Source organism: Cercospora beticola, chromosome 9 (genome assembly GCF_033473495.1).
Source record: "Cercospora beticola chromosome 9, complete sequence".
NCBI classification, from domain to species: Eukaryota; Fungi; Ascomycota; class Dothideomycetes; order Mycosphaerellales; family Mycosphaerellaceae; genus Cercospora; species Cercospora beticola.
Window position 1 is genome coordinate 692,291 of NC_088943.1, and position 16,718 is coordinate 709,008.

The window sequence follows — 16,718 nt, forward strand, 5'->3', positions numbered from 1 at the left end:
CTGCCTGACTGACAATTGTCTGCTTTGCCTGCCTTGCCGTACCCGTCAAAAGTAACTGCTTGACACCCCTGCCGTCGAAACCCTATGCCTGTCTGCGCAGATTGAGAAAAAAAAAAGACTGTGCATGCCAAAAAAGATCTGATCTGATGATATCCTTGAAGAGACCGCCCTTTTTCGTCGCGCGTCTCCATCTCCCGTATCTTCCCGGTATTTCCCTTCCATCTTGCATCTGTCCTGCTTGCATGCATCCATCTCTCTAATCCCGCGCGCCCCAACGCCGCTTGCTGTGCTTGTATGTGTGGTAAATTTTCTCTTCTTCTTTCGCTCTCTCTGTCAAAATGTCTCTCAAAAACGCAGTATAAACATGGGTTGGTTATACACATTATACAGCGATCGATCGTGCGTTGCATTGCGTGCGGGTGTGACGTTGGCAACGCACTGATGATCCACCTCTCGCGTGCGCGTCTCACACCTCGTGCGACGCGCCTTCCCACCGCCTTGGGTCAAATTTCTGACACGCCTTCTTCAACTGCTGCGATGTGATAAGAAGCAGTGCCGAATCGTCCGTGATCATGTTGTTCAGGATGCGACGGGCAAGGCAGAGACCCAATTCGCATCCGACACCGGTCTGTGTTCCGAATAATGATGGTGCACCACATCACATCGACGTGGTGAACGGCGATGGCGTAGGCGCTCTGCGGCTCTGAATCAGCCGTTCTGTCTGAATGTACAGACTGTCGAGGTACTGCATGGCGGGCGCATCTTTCAAAATTTTCGCGACCTGCAGACCCGAGCTGATGAGCTGGAGAATGTTTCTGTCGTCCTTGAGCGGCCTAGACTGATGCTTGGCCGCATGTCTCATTTCCAAGCTGTTCTCGAGGATTGTAATTAGCTGTTTAATCTGACCGTTGTAGAGAACTCTCGCTGGGATGCGTCTCTTCGTCGCGAGTCGCTTGAGGAGGTACACCCACTCCGACCATTCTCGGTCGCCGGGTACTCGCACTGGTCGCTTGTCGGGCTCGATGGGGATGGGGAACTGGTACTTTGCAACAAAGTCGTATGCACACTGGGAAAGTCTGTCGTTCACTTTTGAGAGTATCTCGTCTTGTTCCTGCGCGTAAAGCGTGATCGGGAGCTGTGGCAGGTCCTCTTCTTTCGGCTCAACGCCGTTGTCTTCGGGCTTGTCGAGGAGCTGCGATGGGCCGTCGAATTCGTCTCTGTTGGAGGGTCGTCGTTGGGGGAAAGTCTTTGATTGTAAGCTAATCGTGTTCGTCACCATGTCTCCACCAAAGAATGCACCAACCAGCGGACTGTTTCTCGCTTCCTCGGAAGAGCTACGGCGGAGCGGTGGTCCTGGCCAAGCGCCCCCGTACGCGGCATAGCCAGATCGAGGACTCCGGTCACTTCCGGGAGGCATTGGTGTTTGTGAGGTCTGAAATTGACCCGACAGTGGAGAGGTGGCCCAGCCAGAGAGAAGTGGAATCTCTTGATATGGACCAGCTGGCCGGCTCGACCATTCCTCTCGGGCCCAGCGTTGTGCTTGGGTCGAGTTGAAGGGCGGGTAGCCGGGCGCAGTGCGATTCCCAGAAGGCAGGCCCGGAGGTGGTGGAAAGCTTTTCAGGTTCTGAGCGTGTGTCGTAGGAATGGCTCCTGGATGTGTGTTGGCATACCTGAGCGCTGGCGCTGGACGCGAAGCAGCCCACGGATCTCTGTCCTGAAGTCGCTGCCTGTGCCGCGTTAGTGAATGCGAGCAGAAAAGATCGGGCGTGGGAGGAGGTGGTGCTCGCAGCGGGGGATGCTGCGCTGCCGTGCCACGTACTGTCGTGCGAATGGCTCCTCAATTCGAGATGGCAAAGCCGCAGCCCTCCTTGACTCGTTGGGAGCGTAGCCTGTGGTCGTAGGTTCAGGTGCGCCGGAGGTCATTATGTGCTTTCAGCAGACTTGGCCTGCAGGAGGCAGAGAGACGCAGAGTCGAAGGCTAGTGTTCGCAGATCACTGTTGTTCAAAGATTTGTGGACGAGTGACGGTAAGGCCCATTCTTACGTGAGGCGCACGCAGACGCGCCAACCAGCGAACAGCCATTGCGGCTTGGGTCGTGCTACTATCGAACCATTGACCTAGGAAGACAGACAAGGCTTTTGACCTCGACGCTAGGATCTTCGCTGTGCAGGCTGTGACGCGGGTTTTCTGTCCCTGCCCAAAGCAACCCTTCACAGCGAGCACAGCTCCAGGATGCCCCGGCCTCGACGGGCGGTCGTGAATGATGGCCGCAGGCACATGCGCTTGCCCAAAGATGTCAAAACGTGCTCCCATGGCCCAACTAGTCGCCGGACTAGGGAGCGGGCCACGGTGCTCTCAGGCAAGGGTAGCAGTGCGCTGCCGCCGCTGCCTCCGCCCGCGCGCCGCCCTGCTCGTGGACGAGCATCGAGAAAACCGGATGATGAATCTCCTATTGACAGGCATCCACCGGCGGACTGACATCACGCGCGTGCATTTTTGACGTGCCAACGGTCGAAGGGGACGGTGACAAGTGCCGAAAAAGAGCGGGCCGCCCACGAATCGATCATAGGGCGAAACGTAGTGCGCGCGCCGGGAGCTCCAGTATCTCGTCGCTGCGGCAGGGATCTTGAGATCGACTTCGGGATGTCCACCGCAGCGTGGCAGCGCGTCCGCTGGGCGGCGAAAGGCAGATGCCACGCTCGTTTCAGCGCCGAGCGGTGGTGCGCGCGCTGGGCGTCGACTGCGCCTCGAACTCCGCCGGGCGCGCAGATGCTGCTGCGTCTCGCCCGCGCTGCTCATCAGCGCCTTGGGCAGTCATGATCATGGTGTTGCGGGTATTTCGAGAAATTTCCTGGAGTGCGCGAGGGATCCAGGGTGGACGTGGGACTGCAGGATTGCACGTGCGGAAATGATCAGCGCTGGGCTTGGGCACGCGTGCGGATGGGCATCTCTCTGTCTTCGTGCTCGGCCTCATCCGGATGGCGGACGAGTAATGGCCATATCGACGTTCCGACGCGCTGCACGATCGCGACGCCGCTGCCATGATGTTGCTGTGGGCGAGATGAACGACGCCGCAGCGAAGCGAGACGCGATCGGGCAACGCGCGCGGTGCCACGTGCAATCTCACCACTAATTCACACCCGCGCCGACATATTGTATTCACTGACTCGGCCTCGATATAAGAGCACGTGAGCTCGAAACCCACGTTTCGTCCAACGTTTCGTCTCGCAACTAGCCGGGTCACATCTCACATATCGAACGTCAAGCGCCGAGTGGGAGCATGTCGGCGCCCGCACCAGACGCACCGCTCCGCCCACCACCGCTCGGCGCCCTGTCGACACGGATATCGTGATCGTGGAGGTGTTGGTGCTCTGGAGTGACTTGACGGGGATCCCAAACTCTAGCATACAACAGTACGTGCTGACAATACCGGCAGTAGCCGAACAATATTGCTTGTCAGGACCGGGCTCCATCCCATACATTACGAATTTGCCGCACAGGTACAAACACAACCCATCATGCCACCATCTGCTATCGCACGACCGTCTGCTGCATCTCGTGCGCCGGAGCTGTGTGGTAGTACGCCGCTGCAGCGCCGCTCGTGGGATGATGGATACCTGCGGCGGGCGAAGGGTCGCGGGATGCGTCGCTATTGGAGCTGATCAGTCACAGCTTCGAGCTGGAGAGCGCAAGACAGCCTACCGAAACGGGTTCAACGGAGCTGGCACTGGGTTGTATGCAGTATCGGGCCCACTGGGGGTGGGATCGAACTCGACCCCTGCCTCCGCATTCGCCGGGCTGCTATAAGTTCCACGTGTAGCGAATTGTCCTTTGCGATAGCGATGCAAAATGACGGAGCTGCAAACGTTAGCGGACGGATGGTGAGAAATGGATTGGTCGAACGCACGAGTATATTAGCTTGCCCAGGGACGTCGCGCTACAAAAAGTTAGCACTCGCTGCTGACCGATTGTGAGAAAAAGAGACTCGGTCACCACGTACAGCACCACAATGATGAAGATGAATCCCAGAGCACTGGCCCGGGCCCCGGCGGCGGTGCCCACAATCTGCAGAATCAGGACCACCGCCCACACCAAGGTGAGGATCGAGTTGAACGTGACGACGACTGTCGGGCTCAGACGTTTGCGCGCCAACAAGATGATCTCGGCGAGGTCGAAAATGATGGTCAACGCGCACAGAGCAATGTACACCGCCGCTACTCCGCTATGAGGGGACCCTTGTTAGTGCTGGTTGGACACGTCGGCAAATCTTGTACCAAGTGAGACTTTACTTGAAGGCCCTGTATGCTGGCTTGCTAATGCGGTCCACGCCGTAGCTGTCCGCATAGTCTTCCTGGTAGTCCCTGACCACGGCCAGAGAGAACGTGAAGAGGACCAGGAGGATGGTGACAAAGATGAGCTGAACGATCCAAAACGGAATCAGGACACGCTTGAGCCACATCTGACTGGCCATGATTGTGAATCTCTGTGACGTTCTTGTAGGGTATCCTGGCGCTGGTAGCTCCGACCTGCTGGGTCGTATTCCAGATAGCGTGGTGTGCTATCCGATTGCCTGGCGAACGCAAACCGCGACGGCAGGGAAGTGTTGTTGTGTTGGGAATGACTCCGAGTTGATGAGAAATTGCAAGCCCTACCTTTTCACAGGAACAGACAGGCCAATCTTGTCTTTATGGTTTGCTGAAATTCATACACAGGAGTCACCAGAGTTGTGGTGGCTTGAAGGATTTGGGCTGAGCAAATCTCAAAAACTGCGACAGAGCGGCAGGGGCGACGAATGCGGTCTAGCGAGTTCCTAATTTAGCGGCTACTCCACAATGTTGCCTTGTACAAGCGCCGCGAGAGTGCAGCAAACGACCAGCGAGAGAGGGAGCCGTCTCCAGCGACCTCGAGGTGAAAATTGTGACTGCCATGCGTGAGGACTTCGCACCGGCGCTTCTACATGGTCGCGGTCAGCGTAGCGTTTCACCGCATGCACTTGCCGATGCACGATTGTGGCGCGGCAAACCCACCGCCGCGAAGTTCCAAAGCCATGACTTTGATGACCTCAGTCAAGAGCAGGGCGTAAGCGCACTTATGGCTTCGTTGCAGTCGATGGCTCAGCCTCTTGGCCAAGAACAACCTTGGGCCGAAGCCCTTAGAGCAGGTATGGACTGGAGCGTGAGGGCTTGGCACCAGCAAGACAGACCAGACTGATGATCTGGATCGACAGTGGCTGTGAAGTGGGCTCCGGAGGCGGAGACATGGTTGTCTGCTCTGCTCTGCGCTATTGTTCATTTTTGAGGCCGGCCTCAGTCGCTATAGCGTTCGGAGGCGGTCTTCTTGTGCTTTGCGCTCTTCCGCACGTTTGCGTGCAACGGCAACTCGTTCCTCCCGCAGGCAGGTAAAAATCTACATTTCCATTAGCATTCGACGTGACAAAAGCTGTCTCAAATCTGGACACTTACCCAAAACCACATTGCAATCTCGAAAAAGCCGAAGGTGAACACCAAGCTGTTTTGGAGAGGCTCGCCAATGCCTACTTTGGCAGCTGACCCGGAGCCGAACAAGCCGTCTTCTTTGAACAGGTATACGTATCCGGTCAAGCCGAAGAGAAAGGTCAAACGGACAGGGACGTTAGACAACCAGTACTCCAGAGCCGCGTTCTCGTTCATGTTAGCTGCTGTGATGTCTGCGACTCCGAGAAGCGCCAGCAGGACCGCGACAAATGCTGTGGCTTCGCTTGGTTTGTTCAGAGATGCGGCGTGATTCTGGATGTATTAGTCGGATGCAATGATCATGGTGTTGTTTGTGAAGGACATACTATTCTCATGGACTCGCCCAGGATGAAAACCACATTTTGGTCTGCAAGAATTCTTGGTGCTGTGAGGAAGAAGTACGCCGCTGTGATATGGAACAGCGAAATCGTCCGAATGAGTGTATATGGTGAGAAGAGCCCCATCTTGGTGTGCAGTTGCGTTTGATAGTGTCTCGTGCCGAGTGTAAAGCAGGGAAAGTGCAATGTTGCCGTTGCGGTTCGCGCCAAGACCGGTCCGGAGATCCCGAATCACGTACTTTCCAACCTCACGCGATCTCCGTGTGCGACGACGTCGTGCAACGTCGAAGCATTATTCTGGCAGGGCTCATCACCCCACTACACGATGGCCCCTCGTGACAAGAAAGCCAATGGGCCATCCCCGCAGGTTCTGAGGGTTGTAGAGGAGTCGAAATCTAATAACAAGACTTTGATTCAATTGGTACTTATCCTGACAATAGTGATATATGGTGAGTGTTCAAGACTTATTGAACTCATCGTACTTGGTCGCTGAGTGATACATAGGATACTTCGCATTCGATCCCGATAGATTAAGGCAATACCTCCCGACATTTTCAAGTAGTCCCGCTCACCCACGCTTGACGGGAGCAAGAAAGGTTCTTTCCGAGAATCCTCTCATCGACGGGCACAATGATCTGTTGATACGCCTCCGCGCTGAATACGGTATGTCACAGTCTCCGCAATCGGTGTGCCTCTGAGGTAGTGTCCTTACTGATCCATCCCAGCCAACGAAATCTACTCCAACGACTTCGCCAAACTCTTCGAAAACGGAGGCTTGCCAGGCGAGATCGACATCCCACGCGCCACAACCGGCCACCTAGGCGGAGCATTTTGGTCCGCATTCCTTCCCTGTCCAAAAGACGGCTTCGACTTCAGCGACGCAAACTACGCACCATACGTCAAAGCCACCCTCGAGCAGATCGATCTCTTCAATCGCCTCGCAGAGAAATATCCCAAATATTTCACTTTACCCAAAAACGCCGCAGAAGCTGAGAAGAATTTCAAACAAGGAAAATGGATCTCCCCACTTGCGATTGAGGGCCTGCATCAAATCGGTAACAGCCTTGCGACCCTACGACTGTATCATGTTTTGGGTGTAAGATATGCTACATTGACGTGGAACTGCCATAATCGCTACGCAGACGCTGCTGCCGTTTATGCAGATGGCACTTTTGGGCGTGCCAAGCCGTATTGGGGAGGTGTCAGCGCCGATGGACGAGAATTGATCAAGGAGATGAATCGTTTGGGTATGCTCGTCGATCTCAGTCACGTTTCAGAAGACACCATGCGAGATGTTCTCGGCGGCAATCCTGAATGGGAAGGAAGCATTGCACCGCCGATTTTCAGCCATTCGAGTGCGTATTCGATTTGCCCTCACCCGAGAAATGTTCCAGATGAGATTCTGGATCTGGTGAAGAAGCGAAATTCTTTGGTTATGGTGAACTTCAATCCGGATTTCATCTCGTGTAGAGACGTTGGGGCTGAAAATGGGTTGCCGGAATTTGTCAACAGCACCAATACGATTGCGCAAGTGGCACGGCACGTCATGTACATTGGAGAGCGGATCGGATACGATCACGTTGGCCTCGGCTCGGATTTCGATGGCATTGAGAGTACGCCGAGGGGTCTGGAGGACGTATCAAAAGTCCCGGATCTCATCGACATTTTGCTGAGTAAAGGAGTCAGCGAGAAAGATGCGGCGAAGATTGCAGGCAGAAACTTGCTAAGAGTGTGGCACGAAGCAGATCGAGTGGCTGCAAAGCTGCAGAAGAAGATCAATCCTATAGAAGACGATCTGAGGAGAAAGAACAGTGTGGCTGTGGGAGTAGATGAGGTCGAGCCCGTCGAATTGTAGACTACATGAGGCTCGACTTTTGATGATGATTATGTTACAGTCCGCATTTGTGCCATCTCAGACGTTTGTTTTTGAAGCTTCAGCTGGTGCCGCAATGCTCTCCGTCGCTCTGCTTCTCCGCTTCCTGCTCAACATGTCCAATCGTTGTCTCACCATGATTACCTCGACCCAGAGCCATCGAAGCACGACGGTCTCGATCGATCTACGTCTCCGCTAACCTATTACTCCGCATTCTTCCCCATGTCCGCGCCCGTTGCCTTCCCCTCGCTGTCTCGATTCAGAGCGATCGAAGCAGCACCATGAGAGGATACAGCCGCCGAGTTCGATCCCAAAACAGCAAGAGGCGAGATACCCAACTCCACGAGCTTCTCCCTAAACTTCTGAACCTCCGAGTCCTTCTTACGCTTCTCCGCTTCGAGGTCTTGAATCTTCTTCTGATGTTCTCCCACGTGTCTCAGAAGCCGATCGTTTGCATTGTTGAGTTGGAAGATGAGGCGTTGAGCATCGACAACACGTTCTTGATTTTCAGCAGAGTTGTCAGCTTGAATTTTCCACTTCTTATCCGCCTCGTCGATTTTCTTCTTGCATGATTCCTGCATTTGCTGCATGATCTGCTTGTATCTTCTCTTATCGTTCTTGGCATCTTGTTCCTGAAGTGTGGATTTCTGCTGCAGCTGCTGAATTTCGGCTTCGAGTTTGCGCTTCTCATTGCATACTCCGATGTAGGTCTTATCGAGGTCCCGTCTCTGGGTCTCCTCGGCGTTGGTCTCGGCTTTTGAATGGATGAGCTGTTTCTTGAGGTTCTCTACGATGGCTTTCTCCCTATCAAGCTCTTTCTGCTTTGCTTTGAGGTCCTCCTGACAGTCCTTGAATTTTTGTTGCGCTTTTGGATTACCTTGTTTGGCGTTCTCTTTGGCCTCAGCCTTAAGCTCCCTGACTTCCTCCTTGTAGTCTTCCTTGAGGTCTCGTAGCTCTTCGAGGGTAGCCTCAAGCTTCTCCGATTTGTCGTGCAACTTGCGAGACAGATTCTTTTCGGCAGTGGCGTACTTCGAGCTCACACGCTTCTCAAAAGAAGCGTTCTTGTTTTTGAGCTTGGTCTCATAGGCCTGCTGTAATTCGAACCTGATCTCCTTGGCGATTTCATCCTGCAATTCCTTCTGTCTTGCCGCCTTGACTTTCTTGTTAGCCTCTCGAGCAAGTTGCTTTTGCTCCAGTGCTATACGAGCGGCCCTCTCGGCCTCTCTGCTGGCTTCGAGCGACTCATTTTCCTCTCTGGCTTCTGCCAACTGAGCCTTGAGTTCTGCGATCTGTGCATTTTTCCTCGAAATGATCTCGTTACCCTTTGCTTTGAACTCTTCGAGCGTCTCTGGCTGTTTGACATTTCCTTTCGTATCCTTTGCTGCCGCTCCCCCTGAAGCTGCCTCATTTACTCTAGACTTCTTCGCAACAGCCGATCCCGCTTCGCCCTCGCCGGGTCTCTTCGTGCCCCGCTGCTTGTCCTCTTGAGTACGAGGGTCGTTTTCGGCAGCAGGCTTTGCCTGTGACGCCTCAAGCTCCTTACCGCCGCTTGCAGTAGAGCCATTCTGGTCGCCTTGTCCACCAGTATCGGAAATGCTGACGACCGAACCTGCTTTCGAGCCATGGACCGCGGGTGATGCCGCAGTGGCGGCGACACCTGAGCCTTGTTCGACGATTTGCTCCATGGCCGTGTTTGTGTGAGAATTGGAATGATCGGGTCTTTTGGTCATGCTGCCTGAAAGTTGTTGATGTTGTTGTGAAAGTCGCAAGCGAGCAGCAAGGCTTAGGCCGAAGGTATTTTGAACTGAGCTGCCGAGACCGACAGTCTTATGCTCACTTGTCTTGCTGTGGGCTTGCGGCGGCGAAGCGAGGTCTCCGACGGTGAGTCGTGTTCAAACACCTGGTTGACATGCGAAACAGTAGAGAACCTTTGACCTTCTTTGAGCAAATAATGCTTGATGGGAATTGCGTCCGACCCAAGCTGGGGCGATGGCCGGCCTCGTGAGCTCAGAGCCTGGACTACTCCGGAAAGTCGGGCGGCAATGGATGGGGTCTTATGGTTGCGGCTGATGTCTGCGGAGGGTCGGTGTTGGGTGTTGAGGTCAAGTCAGTGGAAAGGAATGAAGCAAGCGGAGTCGAAGTCGAAGGTCTGGAAACTTGAGCATGAATGAGCAAAGAAAAGCAAGCCGCATGTGAACGATTAGTTTTCAACTGATGTCTACTTATCTCAGAAGCGTTCACATGCCAATGTTGTCATAGGCACATGCTCGACATGCGCGGGTCAGTGCCTTACCCAACGACCACTCCATGCTCGTAGTTGGTATGGGGAAATGTCGCGCCATGACCTGCCTCCCGAATACGGAGTTTGACATGAGTCGACAAAGAGGACGAGAAGGTGCATGTCGTTCATCGTCTCCGCTCAAGTCAATACCCGCTCCCTTCATGCACGACGGTATGAATTCGTACTAGGGCTTGAGTGATAAACAGATACCTCCCACTCTATCCAAGAAGAGTCGTATTTGCAGCCATGTCTCTCGATAGTGAGCCCCGAGGCACATCTTTGGCCGCATTCAGCCTCATGAGCTGGGGAGCCTCCGTCTCGCCAGAGCATAGTTTGACTACTGGTAGTCATTCTAGGACATTCTGGCCAGCCTCGCGTTCTCCTCGTTGAGGCGTTTGATCAAGCTTGCTTGCTCGTCGACTACCTTCCACCCGTCCTCCGTACGCCGCTTGTAAGCAGCGAGCTGTGTCTGGGCATATTGGAGCTCGATAGCCTGATCCTTCGCCTTCTTCTCGGACTCCCGCAAGGTTTTGTCGCGCTCGGCGACCGTCATTCTCAGCTTCTCCACCGTGTTCTTCTCTTTTGCGATATCGTTCTGATAACCTTGCACCATGTAGATAGACCGCTGCGCTTGAGCTTCCAGCGCACTTCTAGTGTAATCGTCGGCGGACGCGACCATGGCGAGCTCGAAATGCGCGACTTGGTCCTGAAGGATGGCTCTTGAGGTCTCGAGTTCCTCACCTAATGCCTTCAGCCGCGAAACCTCTTGCTCTGCAGCTTCGGCACGCAGACGCTGCTCCTGGACGGCCTTGGTGCCGAAATTGATCAGAGCCTCCTGGAACTTGGCATACTCCTCTGTGGCGGCTTCCTCTCTTGTCGTCACCTCGATCTCTGTTTTGCGTTCCGCTGGTGGGATAGACGTCCGGTTACCAAGCTGCTGGCGCAACTTACGTATCTCCTTGTCATCCTCATCAGCACGCTTACGCAGCTTTTCGATTTCCCGCTCGTCGGCCTTCGATTTGTCCGCGGCTTTTTGAAGCTCGTCCTTGTTGCGCCTCTGGAGGTTGTTCAAATTCGTGATTTCGTGTTTGTGGCGGTCCTCCTTGGTTTCGTGTCCTGGACGCCGTCGTACTTGGTAAGGATGGTGACGGTAGTCGTCACGCAAGCCACCGTGCTTCGGTCTGCGGGGATGGGGCGGTGCCATGGCGCCGCTATAGGTCTCTCTCTTGACCAGCAGGTTTCCAGACAGCAAGAGTTGCCCAGTGACAGCTCGAGAAGGGGGTGTCGATTGTTGTATTCACTAGAAAGTTGGGAATGCTGTAAAGAAAAGTCCCAAAGAGGATGGCAAACGGATGTGCGCGTGATCCTTGCTCGACTTCGGATAGCTGCATGACGCTAAACCGAGTGAATGAATCTGCAAGCAAACGCAGCGGGTGCCCGTCACTTGGTAACCAAGCCAGACTCACTCTCTGTCTATTCACGATGTCCCCCCGCGAGCCACGAAATCTTCATGCTCACTTTTTACAGCGTCTCAGGCTCATTTTATCTCGCGATGCAGCGCGCCTGAGCAGGGCGTCTGACAAACGACACGTGGTTCTCTATTCTCTATCATTTTGCAGCATCATCTTTCACGGCACCTTCTCGACTTCCTCTAATAGCTCTTCTACGTTGAACGTCTCATCTCCCCCACTGAACTGCTCCATCAACTTCCCTCTCTTCTCTTTGCTCTCCTGCGCGACCGCACTGTGCGCCTCAAATCCGTAGAACTTTTGCAGGTTCATCAGCAAGAATTTGCCTTCATCGACACTGATGCCTCTGTTCTCCATCACTCGGCCCTCCAGCAGAGCCAGCCCGTTCGAATCAAGCAGATCCAAATGATGTGTGATTGTGGTATGCGGCTGCGCAAATTCACCTCGCAACTTGAATTCAGCAAGATGTGTGAAAAGCACTGTTGCTGTGGTCTCGGTAGGAAATGTCCATTGGAGGAAGTGGATCTCCGCGCCCTGCTCTGCTCGTGGCAGAGGGAGGATGAACTGTGGGTGCTTCTTTGCCGTCTTCGCGATTCGCTTGTATGTCTCCACCTCCATCACTGCGCACAGAGACTGCGGATCTCGAACATGCCGTAACCGCCATATCGTCTCAACCTCTTTGTGGGGAAGCTTTGCAGTCTTGTCGACATCGATGAAGGATGCTAGCGTTTTGACCGGGCTGTCGCTCTTCGGCACTTTCTGTATCGCGGGATCGACTAAAGGCTTCGGCGGAGGAGGAGGCTGATATGGGATACTCGAGTCGGTATTCTGTGGTGTGGGAGGTTCCTGAGCGGAGAGTGGAGCATTAATGCCGGGTACCAGGCTTTCTTTGCGCAGTTTCGCGATGCGATCCTGATAGACTTGCTTCAACTCCTCAACATCATCTACACCCCTCTCTTTCGCCTTTTGCCGCAGCTTGTCCCGGTATCGTTCTTGGATCTTGTCGTTAAGAGGCGGGTGGAGCGCGAAGTATCGTACATCGTGAACCTGAGCCCATCTCCGTTGGCAAAGGCGTGTCTGCGATTGTGCAGCTGCACGCCGGAACAGCAATGTGGATTGATTCATCTTCAACAATAGCAGTCCATGATGACGAGCGAGCAGACCAGGAGAGCTCCAAGATAGATTGTAACACGTGATCGGCTATGACCAGACCGGAAAGCCGATCATCCTCGGCGGGATTGACTTGTCAGATGCCTCTTGCCATACCCATAACTACACCCCACGAAAATCCACATAGGATGAGGACGACTTACTGCTTCCACCTCCCAGAGCCGAGAATCTTTGACGTCGTCTTCATACGCAATGGCTCTGTAAATCCTCGAGCAATAGAGATGGGGAACAAATCTAGACCCCACCAAAATCCACCGACAACACCCTCCCGTCAAGCCTCTTCCCATCAATAACCTTCTTCACTTGTTCCGCCCTCTCAGCACTCTCAAACTCGACAAAGATATCCGTTGACCTCTCCACGCCTTCATTCTCAGCAGTCTTGATCCGAACTGTGAAATCATCCTCGATTTCCAGTTCTAGCAGCAGCTCTCCTACAGCTTTCGCGAATTTCTCGACTCTCCAGCCAGGAATGCGAGCGATGCCTAGCGATGGTGTTTTTCCCTTTTCTCCAAACCAATGACCACCTGCTGGCGCCCACGAGGGTGGGAACTCGGGGTCGTCTGGAGATGTCTCACGATTGGAGTCACTTGCTTCCTGCTCTGTGTGCTTCGCTCCGTCCGAGTTGCGGCGCTTCTTGGCCACTTTCGGTCGTTTGGCGCCGCTGTTCGCGTCCTGCTGGTCAAATCGATGCCACGCACTGTCTTTATTGACGACCAGTGCAGCGCGCGTTTTCGCTGCGTTGGCGCGGATTCGCTCCAGAGGCGTCTGCTTGGTTTTGCGTGCCATGTTGAGTGTGGGTGGCGGAGCTGAGAAGTTGTTCTGTATGTGACGATTGGTTTCGAAGTGATGTTAGTCTCCAAACCCCGAAGGCTGGGCACAAATCAGATGTCCAGTGAGGCGGCAAGTGACTGTCGTCGAGAAGAGGCCGATCATAAGGTGACCATGTGCATTCGCCAAGCAATAGCATGTGAAAAGACATTGTTGTTGTGCATTGCCAACTGAGCGGTATAACGAGTATCTAGTAACTCATGATTTACATTCTCTTTCAATCTGACATTGCAATCCAAGAAGGCATCCAACATGTCTCAAGTACAGAAGAAAGAATCCGGTCCAAAGCCGCACTCCATTCACCATGAGTCCCCATCCCCATCCCCATCCCCATCCTAACCCACACCCTAATAATCCGGACAATTGAAACCATTGATGAAAGGGGGAGGAAATTCCTCCGCAAGCACGCGATTCCCATTGAACTCATTCCGATTGAAGCTGACGTGCATCTGTCCAGAGTCGGTCTCGTCACATTTGTAACCGAAGACGCCACCGATAGCACGGACGGGTTGCTCGAGATCGGTACAAAGCGACTCATGGTAAGAGACGCCGATGATGATGTCGTAGGAGACTCCGAAGGGGCCGTAACTTTTGGCTTTGCAGGATTGTTCGCTGAAGGGGACGTAGTCGGAGTGGCGAGATCGTCGGAAAATGGAAGAGCTCGGGACCAGGGAGGTAGAATTGAGGCCGGGGATGGCTGCGGCTTGTGTTGAGGATAAGAGCCCAAGGAGGGCGAGGAGAACGGAGCGGAGCAACATTCTGGTGTTGTTACTTGCTTGTGTGTCGCGGTGATGTTCGTTTGTGATCTTTCACGTGTGGTTTGACCTTGGAAGTCGAGCCCTGCTTTGCTGTTGTTGCTTGCGTGTCGTGGCGGTATCTGTTGTGATTTTTCGCGTGTGATTTGATCTTGGATTTGAGGCGTGCTTTGCTGTTGGGTGATGTAGTATATAAGGATCTAGCTGGTAGGCCGCAGAAGAAATTTTCATGCTTGCGAGGCCACCGAAAGTCACTTTTTCCGCAAGTTGATTTCTAAGGACTTGTAGTAAAGTTCACTCGCTCAGCTGACGAAGAGCACATGTGATTGGGCTCATGGGCGAGTGAATGGACGCAAAGTTGGTACGCAGTATGTACTGGCCAAATTTGAGGACATACAGACTTACTGGAAGTGGCCTTGCTCCAGAATCTATCGGTTCTCACGGACACTAGTACCGTTCCACCGAGCGCAAGTATTATCGCAACGTGGTCGTGAGGCAGGCCGATAACTGGGATCAAGCCCGGAATGACGCAAAGAGAATGTCGGCTGGGAACGACAGGGACGGCGCTCCAGCAGCTCTCCGCTTCTCTTGCTTTGTGCAACGGCCTGCGTTTGGAATCAAACCAACCTGAGAGGAGGAGAAAGCCCCCGACTGCCGATAGAACACCTTGGAATAATCGGAAATTCAGGCTGCGGTCTGACTTGGCTTCGAAGTCCAGATTGAGCCATTCCTAGACATTACGATGGTTGCTTGTTCGCGCATGTCAAAGCCCACACATATTCTGTCGACCGTGAAAGTTCCAATGTTCCAATGACTGCCTGGTTTACAGGAGAACAGAAGTGAAGTCTCAAGGCGAGGGCAACCCAGCTAACTTAGTGGGTCCTAGCGGCGGACTTTGAAGCCGACCCTTGCAACACCGCATAGACACGCTCCCCAGATGCAACCACCACCGACACTATCTATCAACACTCTTCCTCCACCTCGCCATGGCCGCCACCGAAATCATCACCGACCCCGTTCTCGTCTCTGTCCTCGACGCCGCGAAGGAAGCGCGCAAGCAATGCAACGACCTCCTCGACTTCATCGAGCAGAATGGCGCGTCCGCATACGAAGAACCCAAACTGCTTGCAGAGCAGAAAGTCCTCAGCAGTCGCCTCGCCATCCTCCGAGGCTTGAACCGTAAAGCAATTCTCAGTGTCCGAAGCACCAAGCAAGAGACGACAGAAGCGCGGCAGGAAATCGACGAGCTACATCTCCAATTGCAGAATCTGTATTATGAACAACGACATCTTCGAGGGGAGATTCGCGGGTGCGAAGAGTATAAGTAGGTCATGCAAGACCTTGCAGATCACATTCTAGACACGGGACTAATTGAATCGCGCGATAGTCACAAATACGAACAACTCGGCATGATCCCCGTGGAAGACTTCCTGGCCGAGCATCCTCAATATCACGAATCGACAGACCACGATCTTACTGTGGCGCGGATAGAAGATGAACATGCTGCGAGGAAGGAGTTGGAAGCGAAGAGACTAGAGCTGGAGAAGAGGAAAGACGCGTTGATGAAGAAGAATGCGGCGGAGAAGGAGCAGCTGGCTACGTTGGATGGTACGCTGGAGAAGTGGATTACGGGTGGACAGGAGAAGGCTGGGAAATTGTTCGAGGCGAGAGAGAAGAAAGGCGCCGAGGAAGGTGCGAAGTGAGAGAGGTATTGATCATGGACAACTGCCTGGACAGTATCGCGAAGACTATGACGAATGTCTGCAAGATTCGTGCGACGAGTGAACTTCCAGTCCGACTTCTTCGAAGCCCGAACACTGGCGATGGGCCGCGAGTCTCACGGACGAAAACGCGATACCCAGCCAAAATTCGACCTCATCAGGACGACCTCACACGAAGAATTGCGTTACAAGAACCATGAGCTCTTGGCAAGTATTCCCACGCTATAGCTCGATCCTGCATCGGCCGCACTGCTCCACCGCTTGTGGCCAGAGTACACCACGACCGCCTCGCAAACGCGAAAGCTACCAGTCAGCTGATCTTGCTGCATATTGGAATCCGTTCAGGAAACCGGTGGAAGTTTCAGGCCTCCCAAACTAACATCCATGAGGCATGGCAGCATTTGGGCATGCGTGAATTCGCAGAGGAAGAACTGCAAGCTCGCAAGCTTGATTGCAGAGGTTCGTAGGCTCCAAGCGTGTGTCTATGAGAGGCTTGCGGCGAGAATGTGGCATCGATGAATGCTATGCTGCACAAATTGACAAATATCAATTCTCGCTATCGCGCTTATCGCTGAGCGGCGCACGGCATTACCTCGTCTTACTGCTCAGCTGTGAATTTCACGATCTAGAACATGTCTACGTTGCGCCTGAAGACATGCATGTCTGTGTCACCCCTGTAGAGTTGTGCTTGCGCATGTGAAAGGGTCCCGCGACTGACAAATTGGCTTTCGGCATTGCGCTGAGCTTGGCTTTCGCGCGCAACGTCGACAGCTGCCTCCCACATCTCTCCA

At 53.8% G+C, this 16,718-nt stretch overlaps 10 protein-coding genes across 10 annotated transcripts; 2 read left to right on the top strand and 8 right to left on the bottom strand.

Moving 5' to 3' along the window:
• Positions 1 to 658: 658 nt before the first annotated feature.
• On the bottom strand, positions 659 to 1,923 carry RHO25_012494 (uncharacterized protein; the record flags this gene model as incomplete). The annotated part of the gene is made up of 2 exons (XM_023603799.2): positions 659 to 1,727; positions 1,820 to 1,923. The coding sequence occupies 2 exons, from the start codon at positions 1,921 to 1,923 to the stop codon at positions 659 to 661; spliced, it is 1,173 nt and encodes a 390-aa protein (XP_023450038.1).
• Positions 1,924 to 3,531: 1,608 nt separating this feature from the next.
• On the bottom strand, positions 3,532 to 4,471 carry RHO25_012495 (uncharacterized protein; the record flags this gene model as incomplete). The annotated part of the gene is made up of 5 exons (XM_023603800.2): positions 3,532 to 3,649; positions 3,703 to 3,858; positions 3,908 to 3,937; positions 4,001 to 4,222; positions 4,290 to 4,471. 5 exons carry the CDS (start codon positions 4,469 to 4,471, stop codon positions 3,532 to 3,534), a joined length of 708 nt encoding a protein of 235 aa, XP_023450037.1.
• An 842-nt stretch (positions 4,472 to 5,313) lies between these two features.
• On the bottom strand, positions 5,314 to 5,956 carry RHO25_012496 (uncharacterized protein; the record flags this gene model as incomplete). Its single annotated transcript, XM_023603801.2, has 3 exons — positions 5,314 to 5,406; positions 5,463 to 5,765; positions 5,819 to 5,956. The coding sequence occupies 3 exons, from the start codon at positions 5,954 to 5,956 to the stop codon at positions 5,314 to 5,316; spliced, it is 534 nt and encodes a 177-aa protein (XP_023450036.1).
• Positions 5,957 to 6,155: 199 nt separating this feature from the next.
• On the top strand, positions 6,156 to 7,685 carry RHO25_012497 (uncharacterized protein; the record flags this gene model as incomplete). Its single annotated transcript, XM_023603802.2, has 3 exons — positions 6,156 to 6,279; positions 6,335 to 6,493; positions 6,556 to 7,685. The coding sequence occupies 3 exons, from the start codon at positions 6,156 to 6,158 to the stop codon at positions 7,683 to 7,685; spliced, it is 1,413 nt and encodes a 470-aa protein (XP_023450304.1).
• A 221-nt stretch (positions 7,686 to 7,906) lies between these two features.
• Positions 7,907 to 9,388, bottom strand: RHO25_012498 (uncharacterized protein; the record flags this gene model as incomplete). Its single annotated transcript, XM_023603803.1, has 1 exon — positions 7,907 to 9,388. The coding sequence occupies one exon, from the start codon at positions 9,386 to 9,388 to the stop codon at positions 7,907 to 7,909; it is 1,482 nt and encodes a 493-aa protein (XP_023450033.1).
• Positions 9,389 to 10,336: 948 nt separating this feature from the next.
• Positions 10,337 to 11,188, bottom strand: RHO25_012499 (uncharacterized protein; the record flags this gene model as incomplete). Its single annotated transcript, XM_023603804.2, has 1 exon — positions 10,337 to 11,188. One exon carries the CDS (start codon positions 11,186 to 11,188, stop codon positions 10,337 to 10,339), a length of 852 nt encoding a protein of 283 aa, XP_023450425.1.
• A 424-nt stretch (positions 11,189 to 11,612) lies between these two features.
• On the bottom strand, positions 11,613 to 12,578 carry RHO25_012500 (uncharacterized protein; the record flags this gene model as incomplete). Its single annotated transcript, XM_023603805.2, has 1 exon — positions 11,613 to 12,578. One exon carries the CDS (start codon positions 12,576 to 12,578, stop codon positions 11,613 to 11,615), a length of 966 nt encoding a protein of 321 aa, XP_023450426.1.
• A 279-nt stretch (positions 12,579 to 12,857) lies between these two features.
• On the bottom strand, positions 12,858 to 13,409 carry RHO25_012501 (uncharacterized protein; the record flags this gene model as incomplete). Its single annotated transcript, XM_023603806.1, has 1 exon — positions 12,858 to 13,409. One exon carries the CDS (start codon positions 13,407 to 13,409, stop codon positions 12,858 to 12,860), a length of 552 nt encoding a protein of 183 aa, XP_023450427.1.
• A 389-nt stretch (positions 13,410 to 13,798) lies between these two features.
• On the bottom strand, positions 13,799 to 14,209 carry RHO25_012502 (uncharacterized protein; the record flags this gene model as incomplete). The annotated part of the gene is made up of 1 exon (XM_065603557.1): positions 13,799 to 14,209. The coding sequence occupies one exon, from the start codon at positions 14,207 to 14,209 to the stop codon at positions 13,799 to 13,801; it is 411 nt and encodes a 136-aa protein (XP_065459629.1).
• Positions 14,210 to 15,192: 983 nt separating this feature from the next.
• RHO25_012503 (uncharacterized protein) lies at positions 15,193 to 15,909 on the top strand (the record flags this gene model as incomplete). The annotated part of the gene is made up of 2 exons (XM_023603807.2): positions 15,193 to 15,530; positions 15,594 to 15,909. The coding sequence occupies 2 exons, from the start codon at positions 15,193 to 15,195 to the stop codon at positions 15,907 to 15,909; spliced, it is 654 nt and encodes a 217-aa protein (XP_023450398.1).
• Positions 15,910 to 16,718: the final 809 nt, after the last annotated feature.